Genomic DNA, 18,378 nt, shown 5'->3' with positions numbered 1-18,378 from the left:
GCATGCATACCATAAAAGGCACAAATATAATCCATTCTTGAAGATGACACCTGACATCCCTACTTCTGGGTAGTTGAGGTCAGAAGGTTGAAAATAGTGCACATGTCCTCTCTTAGAGCAGTGTCATTCATTCATTCATTCATTCATTCAGCCAACATGTGCTCACCCAGACTCAGGAAGCCAGAGATGAAATAAGACAAAACCTCTGCCCTCTCACCAGTCCACTGGTGCCTGTGGTTTTGGCGGGTACTAAAAGACAAGCAAATATTAGCAATACTTGCTTCCAAAACAAATAAGGCCACGTGGAACTGTGCTCCCAAATGGGATTTTCGGATGCAATTGTGATTCGATTGGGAACAACAACCAATTCAGTCAACAAGATCATAGACGAAGTCCAAGTATCAGTGGCTCCCTCAGACCCTCTCCTCCTCTAAGCACCAAGCCCCTCACCCACCCAACGCTGCTGCTCAACATTCTTCAACCATAGTCCCACCTCTCTCTACAATACTGTCCTGCCGGACTCTCCTATTTCCTCTGAATTCCCAAACCTGACCTCCCTAGATCCACAGCTTGGATATCCCACTCTTTGAACCCCAGGGCACACTCCAGTATCTCAACCTGCCTTCCACCACCACCCCACACACACGCCAAGCCTGAGCTTCCACCTGGAGCCCCTCAAAGCCATATGTTTACAAACCATGTTTCCCAGGGGTATCTGTGCAACACCCCATTCGCAGGACCCCTATAAATACATCCCGTCGCCTTGAGTACTCTATACACACACCCTGGAATCCCCCATACACTCACACCCATGTGCTCAGGAAGCACCTTCCCCCATCACCTCCAACTTCTTAGAACCCCAAGACCGGCCCCTGACCCCCTGGGACCCCGGTACAGCATCCGACTCCTTGAAATCCCCTACACCTGACTCCACAGAAGCCGCTCTGCACGCCTGACTCAGGCAGGCCAGGCACAAGTCCTCGCCCGCCTGACGCCCGACCGTGTGACTCCCGGGACCCCAGGCTCCCAAGGCCCTGGCTCCTCGCACATCCCCGCCGCGGAGCCCTCGCGGCCCAGCCGCGCCCCTGCCCGCGCCCCGCGCCCCGCGCCCCGCGCCTCGGGGGCCCGGCGGAGGCCGCGGCGCCCCCCGCAGCCCCGGCCGGCGCGCCCGGCGCGTACCGTTGGCGATGAGCTTGGCGGGCAGCTGCTTGGCGGGCTCGGGGGTCCGCCCCCACTGGCACTCGGAGCGGCAGCGCTCGATCTCCGTCTCGAGCCGCGAGCCCGCCTTCTTGGTCGCCATCGCGGCCTGGCCGGGCCCGGCCCGCCCGCCTGCAGGCCCCGCAGGCCCCGCAGCCCCGCCGCCGCCGCCCGAGCGCCCCGGTCGCCGCCTCCCGCTGCCGCCGCGGGCTCGGGCTCCAGCTCCCGGCTCCGCGGCGTAACGGGAGCGCCGGCTGGGGAAGGGGCGGGGAGGCGGGCGGCGGCGGGCGGCGGGGCCCCAGGCGCCGCGAGGAGCGGCCCCTGCCGGCCAGGGCCGGAGCCGCAGCGCGGGCTGGGGTCGGGACCCGGGGCGGGGCCCGGGAGCGGGCGCGAGGAAGGGTGAGGTGCGGGGGCGATCAGGGAGGATGAAGGAGGCCGAGGAGCGGGACCTGGAGGGGGGCTGGGGTGGAAGGTGTGAGGGATCCGAAGGTAGTGGAGGGAGGTGAGGAAGGGCGCGGTAGTGGGGGTAGGGGTCAGGGCAGACGGGGGCAGGGGTTGGGGGAGGCTAGAGGGAGAGACTGGGGGTAGGAGCAGGGCAGATCCTCAGGAATAGGGCCTAGAGAGGGCAGGGACAGGTCACCAGCCTGGCAGGACTTAGTGGCCTGGAGTGTGGTATGAGGTGGATGTGAGGGGCAAGCCTGCCTGAGCTTGTCCTGCTATATCAGGTTGCCAGTAGATCCCTCTGGGCCTGGGTTGGCCTGTGACCCTTCGTAGGCCCCCGTCTGCCCCTGGCAGCCATAAGGGCCACCCAGCCCGAGGTGGGCTAGAGTCATCCATCCCAGGCAGGCAGGGCACTGCCCAGGGGCTCCATAAATGTCTGTTGAGTTGAACTGAGCCAAGTGAAGACTGCTTCCAGCTCAGATGCCAGCTTCCTTGCCTTCTGAGAAGGATGCAAAGTCACCGGTGGGGTTTCCTTGTCTTGACCTTGAGATTACCAGTTGGGGGCAGTTGTCCAGTCAGTGCGTTCTTTTAGTTATTCAATAACTATGTAGTGATTACCTACTATGTGCTACGCAATGTTCTGGGTGCCAGTGATAGACCACATTCCTGCCTTGGTAGAGCTTACATCCATTGGAGGATGGAGCCGACAGTCTGGAACACCAGGTATGAGGAAACACGAAGTTATCATCAGCATAATCCCTTCTAGATACCTTCCTCCAGCTTTCCAAGAGATCTCAAATGCAGGTTGGTCTCTCATCCCCTCAGCAGCCCTGGGCTATTCTTGGGGAGAACAGATGTTGTGATCCCCAGTTTACCAATGAGGAAGCTGGAATTCACACATTCAGAGATGTGAGGAGAGATCAGGAGATGGTTTCTAAAGCGACCAGCAGAGCCTGCAGGAAGCCCCACCACCCTGCAAGGTGATGGAAGTTGAACTGCCCGGCCTCAGACGCTGCAGACAGCCCAAGGAAGGGGCAAATAGAATATTAAAGTTTCAACAGGGGACCCCAAGCACGAATTGAAAGGGAAATAGAAGGAATCTCCACAGGATCTATTTCCCTTTCTCCCAAACCCTCATATTGTCCTCTCAACTCTAGCATAGAGCTCTGGCTATCTAGATGTTTGCCTGGAATGTTCTCTCCTCTCTGGTCCAGGAGGGAAATTCCTGTTCATTCTCTGAGACTCAGGCCAAAGGTCATCGGGAAGTCTTAGCTCAATATCTGACAGACCCATGTGATACCATAGTTGTGGTATTTCCTCTGTGACAGGACTTCTAATAGCAAACTTTGCTGCAATAATGACTGATGTTTATACTGCCTCAGTTGCCACACTGTAGTGAAAATTACTGGTCTCTATCTCTCTGCCCCCCTAGCTGGTAAGTTTTAAGCCAAGGCCTGTGTTTTCATGAGGGCAAAGCAGGGCATGAACCCTGACTCATCATGTGCTGTCTGGGCAGAGGCATTTAACCTCTGCATGCCTTGCATACCTACAGCTCCTCAGCTGTAATGCCTACCCCACAGAGTTGGTTGAGAATTAAATGAGGAAGTATGCGCAAAGCACCAGAATAGTGTTGGTGTATTGTAAGAGTGCAATAAATGTGAGCTGTCATTCTGTGTCTGTGTACCCCTTCCACCCAGCGTAGGGCCTGACAAACTGCAGGAGCTTGAATGAGAAAGTGAATGAAAGAATGAATGGATGAATCGCCAAGGTCTAGAATCAACCTGCAAATGTTTTTCTTCAGGCTGTAACACAATAATAAATACAAGTGACTACATTTGAGGCTTCCACCTTCCCTGCAGACCACTATGGAAGTGGCCGACACCTACCAGAGTTCACTTCAGACCATTTGCTTGAGCGCTGAGGTTGCTGGGATACAAGGGTTGAGAGCAAAATCTGACAAACATTGTCAGCCTGATCCAGCAAAGAAGGAATGTTCTGGGCCTTCACTGTGTGGAGCCAGAAAGCAGGGCTTTTCAGTCTCTGGGCTCATTCCCGTATCTGCGAGGTTTTGGTCCTCATCCATTGCCGGGGCTGCTCTGGGAGCTGCCACAACCGTCACAGAAATGTACAAGTGATTGTATGAGAAGCTCCCAAAATTATTTTCCAGGTGAGCTTACCTGCAGGTGACACTCAGGAAAATTCAGGAGTAGGAAGTCATTTGTGCTAACAGTAGTAATTAAGCCAACATCTTTTTTCCAGGCATTGGTATTACAGGTTTGACAAGGATGTGAAAAATCACAGCCTTCAGGCCTGGCCATGCCCGCAGGAGAGAAGCTGAGGGAAAGATGGCTCCGAAAGTCTGATTCCAGGTTAATTCCTGCCAGGAGCACTGGGACCAAGCTATAGGACCAGAGCAAAGGTCAGTGCAAATGGGGTTGCCTTCGTGGTTGGGACACCTCCCGTTCCTTTTTCTCCAAAGGCCTAGGTTCCCTTTATAAGGAGAAAGCGGACGAGGTGAGTAGAGGGGGAGAGGGCTTGAGAGAAACTGTGGGCCAGGTGGTGGTAGCGTGGGGAGCTCCAGGTGAAACAGACACAGCTCAGCCTGGAATGATCTTCCCCAGATATCCACGTGGTCCTCCCTTCCTTGCTTCGGGTCTCTGCCTCAAGGTCACCTTCTCAGAGGTCTTCCCTCACCACCCTATCCAAACCCACCCCCTGACATCCCCTCACTCCCCATCCTCTTACCCTGCTATGGTTTTCACCTGATTTATGTTTATTAATTTAGTATTTATTGTCTGTCTCCCCTCACTAGAATGACACTCCCTGAGGGCAGGGATTTTTGTGTGCTTTTGTTTGCTGCTGCATCCCCAGCACTGAGAACAGTGCCTGGCATGTAGTAGGTGCTCAGTAAACATTTGTTGACTGGATGAATGTGTAGCAGAAAGGTGGGGGGGAGCTGGATTGGACAGGTGTGTTCCAGGCCTGAGCGTCCCAGCGGACAGGCCCACAGAGAAATGAGAGTCAGCTTGCTGAAGCAGATGGGTCAGATTTAAGAGGGAGATAGAAATCCCGAAGTAGGAAAGCACAGAGTGTCAGTATGCTAACACAACAGTCACTTTTACCCTTTGGCCTCGCCATGAGGAGCAGCAGCCGTGTCATCTGGCTGCCTGAGCCATGGAGCCCGGGAGGTAGGAGCCAGGAGCAGCTGGCCCTATGGGCAGGCACAGCTCATGAGGCACCTGGAAGCCACAGCACAGCTTGCAGGCCTGGGGCTGGAGGAATGGTAGCTGCAGTGCCTTTGGACGGCTTTTAATTACGGAATATTTGATACCTACAAAAACACATATGATCAAGAGGCACCTATGTAATAAAGTAATAAAATGAACACCAGGGAACCGACCAACGACCCCGAGTTAACCAGCAGCTTGTTTTTTGTGTTTATGACACCTTTCCTTGCTTTTTAAAAAAGTGGTTTTATCACCAAACTCACCTTGTGCCGCCTATTGTAATATGAGTGTGATGTAGAACCCTATACATGATATTGTTTGGCTTCACGCTGTCTGAAAACGGCACCATGCTCTGTAACTTGCTTTTTTGCTTGTTATATTCTTGAATTTGTCCTTGTTGCTTGTAACTGTGGTTCCTTTTTTTTTTCTCGTGTGTAGTACTCCCTGGTGTGATTCTACCACACTTGAATTATCCATCACCCAGGTTTATATCTCCAGTGCCAGGGTTTGCTGTTATGAACAAGGCTGCTGTCTGTAAAAGCTGCACCAGTACTGTTGTTTGGAGCAGGGTTTCTGAGGATGACTCAAGATGGCTCTGTGCCCCTCCCCCCCCCCTTGAAATACCGGGGGTCCCCTGACTTTCTTCCCAAGGACCACCTGCTACTATCTGAAGCCATGGTTCCCACTGTAGGGACAAACCAGTGGGAACCTCACTGAGCAACTCAGCCGCAGGCACTAAAGCTGATGTTTCTAACTTAACCATCTGTTGCCATTTGAGAGAGACAGCCAAATGTAGGAGGCTGGCTGGCCGGCCAAGGCAAGCCTGGGCATAGCATGATCCACATGTAGAAACCATGTTCCTAGCGTGTCCTTCAGCTCCGAAAGCCCAGAAACGCGTGGGTGCTCCAGGGTACTCCACCTACTCCCGCTAAGGAAGCCCATCAGAGCATTGTTTACACTCCACGCCAACGTTCGTGTGCGATGAGAACCATCCCCCCAGCATCCCATACCCACAGACCCCGTTCCCAGTGTCAGGGTGCATACGAAGCTGAAGTGGTTGTTAGGAGGTTGCTTGGTGAACATGGACTTGGAACCCGAGAGAGGAAAGTCTCAAGAAATTCATTATCCAGGCCCTGGGAAAGCTCTGTGAGCTGTCTTGGTCCCATTCCTGAGCCCACCATTCCAGGGCTTAGAATATTCACATGTCCTAGACCTGCGTCCTCCTGCCTAGGACAAGGCTGGACCAACTCTGCGAATGTTCAGCTCTCATCTCCATGCAAGCCGACTTTGCATAGGCTTTGGACACCACACAACAAATCAAGTTGGTTTTTGATTTAAGCCTGTGTGGAAGGAATCCCTTATCTTCATGAGTGTTTTTTTGTTTTCCACTCAGAGTTCTGGGGACACTTTCCTGTTACCTTATATACCTCCTGTCCTACTTTCCTTCATAAACGCACGGAGTGGCTTGTGATAAAATATGCATTTATACATGTGAATGAACAACAAAGATCAGAAACTATATGGATACAGGGGAGAGTATTGTACCTGCTACAAGAGAGGAGACTGTTCCTACGAGTGTGACTAGGCTGATTTCTGAGTTTCCTGGGAGGCCAGACACAGAAGAAAATACATGCAGTGGTCTGATTTGAATAATGCAGTGGTTCACACATCTGGAATTTCAAAGGGCAATCAGGAACTAGGTAAGCACAAGAGATCTGGTTGTTGTGTTAGCAAACAGTTTACTAACAATTTGTTAGTAAAACACTTTACTAATAAAAAGAAAAGGTAATTCTCATTCTGTGTGAATGAGCCTCATATAAACTGAATCTGTTTCTGTTTGGAATTGCATGCAAGGTTACCAAGTTCAATTCAACAAACATTTATTGAGCATCTACTATGTGCCAGTGTTAGGCCCTGGAGATACAACATTGTATAAAATGTGATCTCATTTCTCAAGGAACTCACAGTCTAGTTGGGAAAAGGAACAAAGAAGTGAACAACAGCTCTGCAGCTGGATTCAGATGAGCACCAAGGGAGTAGAGGAAACCTTGACCCATCTGGGTGCTCCAGGAAGCCTTTCTGGAGGAGGTAACCCCTGAGCCAAGCCTTCAAAAAGGATTTGAGGTCTAATATGCTCGCCAACTCCCATCATCTAACAGAGTGGTCCTGAGTTTTCAAAAACCCTGGACTCAAAATAAGGTTCCAGCATTCACACACATCAAGCCCCGACCACCCCACCGTCAGATGAGAAAACCTCCAACCTTGGTCTCCTTTCCTGTAACAAAGCACCTGCTGGTCAGAGAGGTTGGGATGAGGGCTGGTCTGACCTTCTGGCCAGTCAGAGAAGCATGAACACTTCTGATTGTTTTCTTACCCCCAAATCCTACCCCCAGATGCTTGCAGTCCGATAACCATGCTGACTTCGTGGACCTTTCCCTTGGGACTCGTGGGCATTCCGTTCCTTTGGCATTTGGGGGTCATCACTGGATGACAAGGGCGGAGGCCTGGGTCAAGTTCTGCCTCTACCCATCACCAGCTGGCTTATGACTAGGTCCCTTGCAATTTCCTCAGTTGCAAAATGAGAGCCCTGCTCTAGGAGGCTCCTGGGCTCCCATCCATGACCCTCTGCTGTCAAAGTGAGACCTAAGCAGCTGCCAGAATGTGAGGAAACCCGTTATCCCTTATTGGTATGTGGGTTCTCCCACAAGCGGAGGTTCCTGGATTGCAGCACCCTTCTCAGCTCTTAGGCAGCTCAGATTAGGGGTTCGGAGGGGGAGAAGGTATGCAACACTGAACTTGGTTGGAGTTAGGAGCCTTGGATCTGATTTTCATCTCTGTAACGAATTTGCTGTGTGACTTTGTGAAAGTCATGTCCCCTCTCTGGGGGTCAGTTAATTAAATCTCACGTTCAATGGTTGTGTGGGAAATGATCACTAGCATTCTGCAGTAACGGGGCTTGAGAAATTTATCCACTGAGAAGCAAGACAAAACTCGTTAAAATACATGATTAGAATAAGTGGGAAATAAGTGTGGTGTGTCAGGTACTTAGGAAAGGAAGGAGGAAGATGAAGGCACCGGCCAACCGCCAGCACGTCAGTTAAGGTCAGCGCAGGAAACCAGTTCTTTGGTTGTTTAAAAAGAACACTCAAGTTTTTGTCAGAGAGCAGAATTTCCTCCTGAGGGATCTGTTTGAAGAGAAGCCCGCCAGGCTTGCAGACCCGGTTAGGAAATCAGGGTGAGGCCCGCGCAGCTTTCCGGAGCTCTAAAGGCAGCGGCAGCCAATGAAAGAGCCTTCCGATGAGGTCATGGAGTTCCTCGGCGTTTCATTGGTGGACCTGGCAAGACTTCAGCGCTGGCAGCCCGGCGGGTGGGTAGCATCCCCGGGCGGGAGCTCGGGCTGGGAAGGTAAGTCCCCAAACTTTCTCCCAGCATTGACCCCGAGCAATGAGCCACGCAAAGAGTCGGACCCGGTCTCCTGCAGGGAGAAATAAAAACGCACAGAGAAAAGACCTCTTATCCACTCCAGAGACTGGGTTTACTTATTCTGGGGGAAACCTCCTTTTCTTTGGTGGAAGTGGAAGGTTGGTTGGTTTTGTTTTAATCCAGTGAAACACACTGATTAACCACTAACCATTTAGGACACTGAGCAAAGTCCATTGGCTAGTCACCTTTTATTTCCCCCATGGTGACATTCAAAGTTGGGAACAAAGACATTTCTGACGTTTTGAAAGATTTTAAAACTGTGATTCTGAAACCCTGATGTACAGAGGGATCCGGAATACCGGTCGCACACTTTGGGCCTCATGCTACATTCTCCTTCTGAATCTGGAACCCGGAGGTTGAAGAAACTGGCAGGGCCAGGGGTGTGGGCCCCACTTTCAGAAACTACCCATTTAAAGTATCATCAGCACGTTTCCCTGAAAATAAGACCTAACCGGACAATCAGCTCTAATGCATCTTTTGGAGCAAAAATTAATATAAGACCCAGTCTTATTTTAGTATAAGACCGGGTCATATAATATAATATAATGTAATGTAATGTAATGTAATGTAATGTAATGTAATGTAATGTAATGTAACATTATAATATAATTAATATGATATAATATAATGTAATATAATATAACATAATAATATAATACCGGGTCTTATATTAATTTTTACTCCAAAAGATGCATTAGAGCGGATGGTCCGACTAGGTCTTATTTTCGGGGAAACGCAGTAGAAATGCAAGTCTGTACCCCTCCAGATCTACTGAACCAGAAACTCTGAGGTGGGGCCCAGCCACGTGTGTTTTCACAAGCCCTTCGCGTGATTCTGATGCTCTCTCAAGTTTGAGAACGACTGGTTTAAATCAACTCGCTGCAGCCTTTGAGACCGCGTCAGGGGACCCTGTTCTTTCCATGGACCTCCTGGGTCTCACCAGGGTGCCCAGCAGCTACCCTGGTTTTGGCTACAGGTAATTGGACCAGAGATGCATTTGTGACGAGTCTTTTCCTGGAAGTTGATTGAAATGGTCCCCGTAAAGCCACTAGACCCTAAGGGTAAACTTTGTACTCAAGGGCAGCCCTGTTCTGCCAGGTGGCCTGGGGAGCAGAGGAAGCCAAGCTATAGAAAGAAGAAGAGTGAAACAGACACACAGGTCCAGAGGTGGGAGGTGGAGAAAGACTCCAATCTAAGATGCCCCCAGTCCCTGCACCACCAGCCCCCTAACCTCCCTCTCAGACTCAACTCAGGTCACCTGCTCTGGCTCCTGGGACTCCAAGCACACCGGTCTTCAAGCGTGCATTGCACGGTCCCACCTGAGGCTTTGGCATGCTAGTCCTTCTGCCTGGAACTCTTGCCCCTATCTTTCACATTCTGCCTCGTTCCTGACAATTAGGAATGTCCTTAAATGTCATTTCCCCAGAGTGATGCTCAAACATGGCCCCTCCTCCAGTTACACTGTGTCACATTAGCCTGCTGCAGTGTCTTCACTGCAGGTGTCATCTTCAGTGCTATCACACAGATCTGCTTACTGGTTCCGCGTTAGCTCCTTGAGAGCAAAGATCCTGTGGGTTTGTTCATCCCTGGATCTCCAAGGCCTTGACCATAGCCTGACGTACATAGTGGCAGCTCAGTAAACATTAGTTGAAGGAAAGATCGCTTTCCCAGCGTTCCTGAGGCCCAGCTGCCTTCCCGTCTTCAGGTTGCAGGAGACTCCCCAGCCCTTGCTTTCTGATAGCAAACCCCTCCTAGCTGACCCGGGGGATCCCTGTTAGTTGCCAGTGTCCACCTAAAAATAAAAGGTGACAGTAAGAGGCAACAAACATTTATTTGCAATTCAAATGAATTGCTATTTGGGAAGCACTAATTCAGGCAGAAATCCAAACGGTGTTCCGATGAGAGGGTTAAGGCAAAGAGTTTCAACAAGAAAGGGAAGGGGAACAATGACATGAACAGAAGAAAGGAATTTCTATTGGTGTTAATAAGGTAAGTTATTCTGAAACTATACACGGTGGTGCTAATTCTAAAGAAATAGCTTCATTTTTCAGTCTAGTAGTCAGGATGTCTGCTTTCCTGTTAGCTTTGCAAACAGTTGTTTGGAGTACAATGCTGCTTTTGGCCCAGTCCAAAGGTTATTTTGTCCAGTTTAAACATTCCAAAGTTTTGAGGAATAAGACGAGTAAGACAGTTCCTCTGGGATGGCAGCTCCAACTCTATATTGCAGTGGCTCCATTTATATTACTTTTCACATCACCCAAGCACTCCTAAAGGGTTCAGCTTTGTTTTACAGATAAGGAAACTGAGACCCTAGTGACTTGTCCAGGGTCCTGAGGCCAGTCAGTGGGACAGTGGGGACAAGAGAACTAAGCTTTCAGGCCACTACTGCTACCTCAGGGGACTCTCCCTCATGACCTTGGGTCATAGTGATACAGGAGAGCTAGCATGTCCCTAGGTAGACAGGGACGTCCCTGGTGGAATAAACAAAGACAGCCGTATCCTAAAACTCCAGGTTTTGAAATCACTCCTTCGCTCCAGGACATAATGTAACAAGGCCTTGAGGTTAATCATAAAATTCCTTTTGGCCTGACAGATGCAGCAGATATGAGAAGACAGGGTTATTTTGCTAATTCCTTCAGGATGGGCAAGCAGAACAAACCTGGTAGATGAATTTCATTAGAAGGTGCCAGTTCCCTTCTTCAAACAGTTCCCTTCTTCAAACAGCTCCCCTTCCCCAAACAGGTATAAAAGTAAGAGCTTTTGCCTCAGTCATGGGGCACCCCCCATTTGGGACCCCCTCCGTCTCGGGAGCTGTGACTCTTTGCTTTCCATAAACTATCCTCTTTTTAAAACGCTTTGTCTCTCCTGGGTCCGTGTTTCCATTCTTCGGTCTCACGGGACACGATCCTGGCCCACACCCAGAAACTGCCGGCAGATCCAACATCATCTACATCATTTGGGGACTCACAGGAAAAATATTCCTCCATCAACAGCCCAGGGCTCTCCCCCCAGCAAGGCAGTCAAGTCAACCTTTGTGCCTCCTGTTGCAAGCTTTAAATAAGTCAGTTTCATTTTCAAACTACTGCCTAGAATAGCCTGTGGTCAGCAGAAAGATGCCGACAGCAGTGTCTATTCTAGGAAGGTGTTTTATTTTTTGATGAACTACAATGGACTGGATGGTTTGACTATTTCTGCTGCTCAAGGAGCATGACACATAATCACTGGTCCTCACCCCACCCAGATTTCTTTTTCAAGAAGTAAAAGGACATCCTTTAAAAGATGACCTTGTGTGACAGCCTCTGTTTTGCTGCAGTCCAGGGAAGCTGACCCTTTTGCCCAGGGGTCAACAGTCCTAAATGCTTCATGCAGGACACTGTTCTAAGGAGTTTCCCAAGGAACTGGGAGCCTTATACTTGGCCTGGGACCTCAACAAATGCGGGTTGAATGGCTGACTCGGCCATGATGACCTGAATAATGATTATCAAATCAGAGGTCATGCTGGTCAGGGAAGGCAGAGAGCAGAAAGAGTGAAATGAGATGCCCGCACTCGTGGGAGGCAGAATGGCCATCTGTCCTGTTTTGTGGCTACCTGGGATCTGTATCTCCTTTTCTGTATTTGGAGAATGCCCCTGCTGATCAGGCACAAACTTCCTCGCACTGGAGAAGGTGAAAATGCCAGGCACTTCCAGTGCCAGACTCCCTTGTGGCTGCCATGAAGGGCGGGCATCCTCAGCTCAGCTGGGCAGACGCCCCTTAGAGCTCAGGGACAGATGCATCCCCACTGGGTCGAGGTTGTCCTGGCAGGTATCGGTGGAGTTGGTGCGGGTGCCCATGGGTGTCCAAGCCCAGCAGTGGTGTGTGCTCTCTCTCCTGCTAGACCAGCCGAGAGGAAGATTTTCAGCCTCGTCGCTGGCTACCCAGCTCCCAGCTGGGTCCCATCAGGTGGCTGTGAACTACCTGAGATTAACGCATTTCTGCCTAAACCAGACAGGGTTGGTTTCTGTGGCTTGTGACGGAGAGCAGGACTGAGGGACAGCTTCCTGATGCAGGGCCAGGCACTGGTGGGGCAAGAGAGGGTGCAGGCACCCAGGCAGAGGGTACGACAGGAGAGCAGGGAGAGGTGCCACAGCACCTCTGTCCCTCAGACCGAGTAACAAATTGTGCAGAGGGAAGTGAGTCACATAGCTGGCCGGAGGCCTCCAGCTCCTCACGGGGTTACCAAGGGTCACGGGAATCATGAATGAGCGGGCGGGTGTTCCTGCATCTGGCTTTTTTCCCTTTGCTGCTTTCTGAGCATTTCACTCAAGAACCTTGGGCTTTTTTCCCCATGGAAGGGGAGGTGGGATTGGGAGGGAAAAATTAAACCATCTCACTGTCATCATGGGCAGTTTCTCCGGCTTCACTGGGAAGTCCCAGTGTGCTCCCTGGCCTCGAGCCCAAAAAGCTAAGTCCTTCAGCTAAAGTACTGTATTAACTAGTGATGGACTTCTTTTTCCAATGATAGATCAAGCTTAAAACACCCATCCACCACCTCCAGCACGACTCTTCCATTTATACCTCTGACTGAGCAACAGGTTCCCGGGGAGGAGCCCTTGCAGCTGTGTGTGTGTTAGAAGGGGCTCATGGGCTGAGCCTGGGGACGGGGTGGGGGGTGTTGCCACCCTGGAGTGGCTGAGGGGCCCTTCTAGTGGGGTTTCACCCCGTGTGGGAGGCTCTGGTGCACAGTTGGGGACCCAGGATCACAACCTTTCTTGGGAACAGGGCTTGACCGAGTAAATTGCTCTCGGATACTTGGACAAGAGAGTGGAGGAAGAGGGAAAGGCTTCTAAAAGTATGTGTGTGCGAGGGGTGCAGAGCCAGGTGTTCCACAGACAGGCCTCAGGGACGGGCTGTGGGCCTGTCATCTCCTCCCTGACCTGGTTTAAACGATCAGCTGCCATACAGCCCTGCACGCACATCCACGTGGACAGGCCCACGAAGCCTCTGCCCACACACGGGGGTTTGAGGAGCACATCTGGAAAGAGCCAAAGCAGGACATGGCAGTCCCGAGGCACTTACCATCCTAAGCACTCAAATCAGCGCCTGTGATATGCTCTGCCGCATTCTGCAGGTCCTTGGCTCTGGGCCGGCTTCTCATGGCATCCCTGTTTGGTGGTCTGTGGACTCTTAGGCAATGTGGGCTAGGCTTTCGTTCTCCATGCAACCCTCAGGACGCCCAGCCACTCTGGGCTCACCAGTGCACGCATCCATTCAAACAGGGGTGTCTCTGAGGAGCCCTCAAAGGATGGATAAAGGAAATCCCTGCTGAACCCCACCTCCCTCTTTAGCAGGCTTATCTCCTTCCCCAAGAGAAAGGAGCAGTCGGGATTTCCAGTTCTCCCCTTTGTCGCTTTGCTTTACACGCTGTGCTTCTACTACCTCAGGCATCTGCCATCACTCTCCTGTTAGAGGCATTTGGGTATTTGTTTCTCTGAATAGACTGTGAGTCTCAGAAAGGCCCAGACTGGGTCTCAGTCACTTCACCATCCCCTACGTCACCTGGTCCATGGCTGGCATGCCATTGTTGTTGAATGAAGGAACTTTCATTGAATGGAATTGTCACGCTGAGAGGCCACCTATGACATCTGACTAGTGTGTTAGAATGTGTGATTTTTAGAACAAGTCTGAGATGTAAATCGCACAGTCTCAATTTAAAGTATACAATTCAGTGGTTGTTAATATATTCACGGAGGGTGCAGTCATCACCACAATCAATTTTAGAACACTTTGTCACTCCAGAAGAAACCTGGGACCCGTTAGCTGTCCCCATCCTAGTACCCCCCTCCCCAACCAGCCCTGGGCAAACACTAATTGATCTTTTGTCTCTATGGATTTGCTTGTTCTGGCCTTTTCCTGTAAAAGGAATCATACAAGATGTGCTCTTTTATAACGGGCTTCTCTGACTTAGCATAATGTTTTCAAGTTTCCTCCACCCTGCAGCATGTGTCAGGATTTCATTCAAGGTTATTGTTGGATAACGTTCCATTGTGTGGATACCACATTTTATTCATCCATTTTTCGGTTGTGCACATGGGTTGGTTTCACTTTCTGGCTATTGTGAGTGATGCCCCGTGAAGTCCGACCCCTGGGTTGGCCCCAGTGAGAATTTCTCAGAGAGAATGTCTGGCCCCTAATTCCAGTGGCTCCCTCATCACTTCTCAGAAAGTAAGGTGCGCTAACCGTTGGGAGAATGTATGCCACCTCTGACAATGAGTCACATTCTTTCAAGTCGTGAACGGAAACACAGGGGGCTCCAGCACCAACAGACTTATTAAGTCAACACCACTTTGCTGCAATCTGCATTCCTTTCTCCCTCAGAGAAGGAATCTATTAATATTTGGCATCTATTAGCCTCTTTTCAAACTTTATCTCAGAATAAAACCGCCCTTGTTGGACGCAGTGTCTTGCCAATAAATGGCAAAATTATTCCATTATTCTGCAATGCCACAGGGAATCACCCAACCCGGCAAGGGGGTGGGGTGGCCATGAGCATAAAGTAGGTTCCAGGGCAAAGAGGTCTCGAAACACAAAGCCGGCTTGATATATGCCATCCTTGCCAATTCCCCTTAGAATACAAAAACGTACTTTGAAAAGATCTACATTAACATTTTTCTTTGATTTCATTGAATTAAACTCCATAAGCAGCTACTGAGCATTCAGGACAGTGCTGAGTTCCCCCTTCCCCCACTCCTCCTAAGGAAACACAGGAGGAGGAAAACATGCCCGTCCTCCTGGAGTTTGGGATCTGCTGGGGAGACAGATGGATTATTAAGAAGGCCAGACAAGAAAATAAGGCAGGGGAGGCGACACAAGGGACTGGCTACGGAGGTGGTCTCTGCCCAGCGTCCCTCCTCTGGTCATGCTCCGGCTTGGCTTTTGATGAATGACCTCAAACAAGGATCTACTCAGTGCCTGTCAGGGAGACGCCCAGCCTTCCTCCAGCCAAGGATGGTATGGGACCCCATGCACTAGAACCCTCCTCCCAGGTAGCTGAGTCTTGCTTGGAAGGACACAGGATAAAGGACAAAAGAAACACACATACTCACTCATGCCTCTTCAGATGCTCTTCAGCACCAACGCCCAGATCCAACAATCTACCATCTTTTGTTCCCCAGACGCAAGGGCCAGCCCAGGTTCCCACCCTTGCCAAACCTGGTTCTTTATTCCGTTGGTCCTGCGGTTCTCCCATTTCCTGTCATCAATTCCCTTTTTTTGCTTAACTTAATCAGAGGTAGTTTTTGTTGTTTTCAAACAAAGAACCTGAGTGGGACACCTGGCCAATTATTTTTATGTCTATCAGGGTTAGAAAATATTAGAGAACATGGCCAGCATTCAAGGAGATTGACAGAACTACCCAGAGCCCTGACCCAGGCAGAGAGATGAGAACAGAATCAAGACTGCCCTGAATGTGGAGAGCATGGAAGGAAACCCTTCTGTGTTGGTCAGATGAGCAGAGGTCTTACTATCTCCTCCCTGCTCTTCACCCCGCCTCCCTGCACGTTCAGTATAGTCCCCAAGTGGGCTTGTGGATGGATTCAGTTCTCTAGGTCACTCGTCCTGCCAAGCCCAGGCGTCCCTGAAGGCCTGACGCCTGCATGAGTGCGCACACACAGTTTCTCACACTGAACTTTGTTCCATCTGCTCACTCACCCTGGGGATCATCTGGGCTGAACTTTTAATCCTTGCAGGGCCTCCTCTCACCATTCAGCGTGCTCAGGGCGGACTGTCTCCCTTACCAGTTGTCCAGGGGACGTTTTAAAATTCGTTCGAGCGGAATGGCTGGCATGCCGGTCTGTGGCTTGCGGCTCTCTCTTACGGTGTCTCTGCTCCTCACCTCCGGGTTATGTGATCAGGAACCGGCTGCTCTTTCCTGGTGGGGCGAGGCCTGCACTGTCGTTTTAAAAATCATTGTGAGATCTTTCCCATGTGCAAAAAGGAATAAGGAACACTACAACACACACATGCATGCTACCACTCAGCTCAAGAAATAAAACATTGGCAATACAGTCGGAGCTGCCAGTGCAAATGCCTCCTTAACGAGTCCCAGCTCTAACCCAGAGCCCTGCAGCCTGCACTCAAACGGTTGCAATCAATAGCAATTCCAGGTGGCCGCCATTCAACATAGCTTCTGTGTCTGACCGGGTAGAGAAAATTGCTCACCAATGCTTATCCCCGTCGCTGTATTTTTTTCTGCATCCCAAATGGATCAGCACAGGCGGGCCTGTGTGTTGAGTTGAAATTTTGACATCAGCCTACAGTGCCCTCTTCTCATCCTAATAATAACAACACCCTCAAGGTGGGGGGTGTGGCTCATTATCAGCCAGGACCTTCCTCTCTGCCCAGCCCGCCTGCAGGGCCGTCAGGCCCTGCTTGTTCAGGTCATGCTGACTCTCCCCGCTCCAGGCCCTCCTTCAAGCTGTGCAGTGTATTACTGGCCTTAGACTCTCCCTCAATATTTGTAACCTGTCAATATTTATTACCATTTTTGAGCACTCTGACTATATCAGACGCTTTCTATAAAATTTACAGTATAAAGAATTACCCCAGAGAATGTTTCAGTCTTCCACAGCCAGAGGGCCTGTTACAGAGAGAAAGTGACTAAAGGATCACAGCATTATCCCTATTTTGCAGATGAGGAAACTGAGGCCCAGAGAGGTCTGACCCTTCAGTGCTGGGAACTCAGGCAATATTGAGGGGTGGGATCCCACTTCCCTGGAATTTTCTACCACATGCTGATTCCGACTTTTTTGCCAGGCTGGTCCATCCATTGTTTTGGTTGCTTCCCCCCCCCCCCCGCCCCGGCGTCTCATGGTCATACCACATTGTTCAGTGAAGGGACCCTGGGAGGCCTCAATCTGTGTTTGCTGTGAGTTCCACATCTATTCCAGCGTCAGCCTCAAACTGCCACAAGGGTGCAATTTGGAAAGACTGCTGTTTTTTGCTCAGTTGTATCATCCATGACTATGGAAGTCGGACAGAATAAACACGACTACTATTTACTAGAAACATCCATGGCAGCTTTACATACATTATCTTACAAAAACGAGATTCTTGACCCAATCTGAGCATGTGTGGCTCACGGTCATTTGCAGCCAAACCTTCCACAAAGCAGACACATGGGTGGGGCAGCAGCGCATGGGAGGCACCTCCAGATAGTCCCTGGCCTTCGGGATGGCCTGGTTTTACACGGAGGATTTCTTTGTCTTATAAACAGCGAAGCACATGCCTGGGTTAGCTGTTAACGCAGGGGGCTGGCCCTAAGATTGCAGAATCACGTCTGTCCCAGTCTGAGCTGACGGCACACACCGCAGAGCTGACCAAAGTTAAAGGAACAAACGTGAAGCACAGTCTGGTTTTGAGTCTCTGCCGGGATTTGAGCATGGATCACAGCCCGGAACATGCACAGGCTAGGTCTCCCGAAGCCGTCAGGTCGGCGTTCCCCCATACCCCTGCCTCGCGGCCACAGGCCCTTGTGCTGTGGAGACTCCACCGCTCTCTGGTGCTTCTTTGTGGCCAAAGTAAACTTCTTCCATTTGGTCAGGAGGTTTCAGAGCCTAGAGAGAGGCAGGAGAAGGGGACAGAGATGGAGAAAAGGGCTCTGGAAGCACGAGGGTGGCCTGTTATTTCTAAGAAATGAGAAAGGACTAAGATTGTAAATGCAGTAGGCTCCAAAGTCAGGAACAATGGGGCAAACAGGCTTCCCCCTCAGCAAATAAAAAACCTAGGGCTCTCTTTTATGCATCCAGTTTGAAACAAAGCCTTAAAAAGGTGCCCTGCAGTTGCAAACTTAATGCAAATTATAAACGAATGGTGGGGTGGACATCGCCCAGCTACAGGGCGTTCAAAGTCAACCATAAACAAATGAAGCTTTACTCCCCGGCCAGATCACAAGCTAAGCTTCTAAGTTAAGGGCACATTTATTTCACTCTCAAATTTTTGTTTTAGTTGGTTAGGCTCAAGACCACAAAGTCTGGAGAAAAGCTCTCAAGGG

General features: G+C 50.5%; 1 protein-coding gene and 2 long non-coding RNA genes across 15 annotated transcripts in view; 1 reads left to right on the top strand and 2 right to left on the bottom strand.

Moving 5' to 3' along the window:
• The window catches only part of TTC7B (tetratricopeptide repeat domain 7B), a 238,820-nt gene extending 237,346 nt beyond the window's left edge, over positions 1 to 1,474 (bottom strand). For 3 of the 10 annotated variants that reach the window (XM_074327041.1, XM_074327049.1, XM_074327048.1), the window contains exon 1: positions 1,180 to 1,473. In XM_074327041.1, the coding sequence (XP_074183142.1) occupies positions 1,180 to 1,300 (121 nt within the window). In that variant the 5' untranslated portion in view covers positions 1,301 to 1,473. Of the gene's footprint in view, positions 1 to 1,179 lie in introns of all 10 variants that reach the window. The other 7 variants (XM_074327044.1, XM_074327050.1, XM_074327042.1 and 4 more) reach the window with 4 other exon arrangements.
• A 310-nt stretch (positions 1,475 to 1,784) lies between these two features.
• LOC109454394 (uncharacterized) lies at positions 1,785 to 7,779 on the top strand. 4 transcript variants are annotated; one of them, XR_012494556.1, is made up of 5 exons: positions 1,785 to 2,361; positions 2,467 to 3,805; positions 3,898 to 4,057; positions 5,304 to 6,565; positions 6,823 to 7,779. It is a non-coding gene; the product is annotated as an uncharacterized LOC109454394 (long non-coding RNA). The 4 variants fall into 4 exon arrangements; XR_002138466.2 differs by having other exon boundaries at positions 1,785 to 3,805; positions 6,823 to 7,776; XR_002138467.2 differs by having other exon boundaries at positions 1,785 to 3,805; positions 6,259 to 6,565; positions 6,823 to 7,770.
• Positions 7,780 to 7,792: 13 nt separating this feature from the next.
• LOC141570512 (uncharacterized) lies at positions 7,793 to 16,650 on the bottom strand. The gene is made up of 3 exons (XR_012494557.1): positions 16,548 to 16,650; positions 16,038 to 16,272; positions 7,793 to 8,340 (listed from the first exon to the last, which is right to left on the bottom strand). It is a non-coding gene; the product is annotated as an uncharacterized LOC141570512 (long non-coding RNA).
• Between the last annotated feature and the right edge of the window lie 1,728 nt (positions 16,651 to 18,378).

Source organism: Rhinolophus sinicus, linkage group LG03 (genome assembly GCF_036562045.2).
Source record: "Rhinolophus sinicus isolate RSC01 linkage group LG03, ASM3656204v1, whole genome shotgun sequence".
Classification (NCBI taxonomy): Eukaryota; Metazoa; Chordata; class Mammalia; order Chiroptera; family Rhinolophidae; genus Rhinolophus; species Rhinolophus sinicus.
This window is presented reverse-complemented; position numbering and strand designations above follow the sequence as displayed.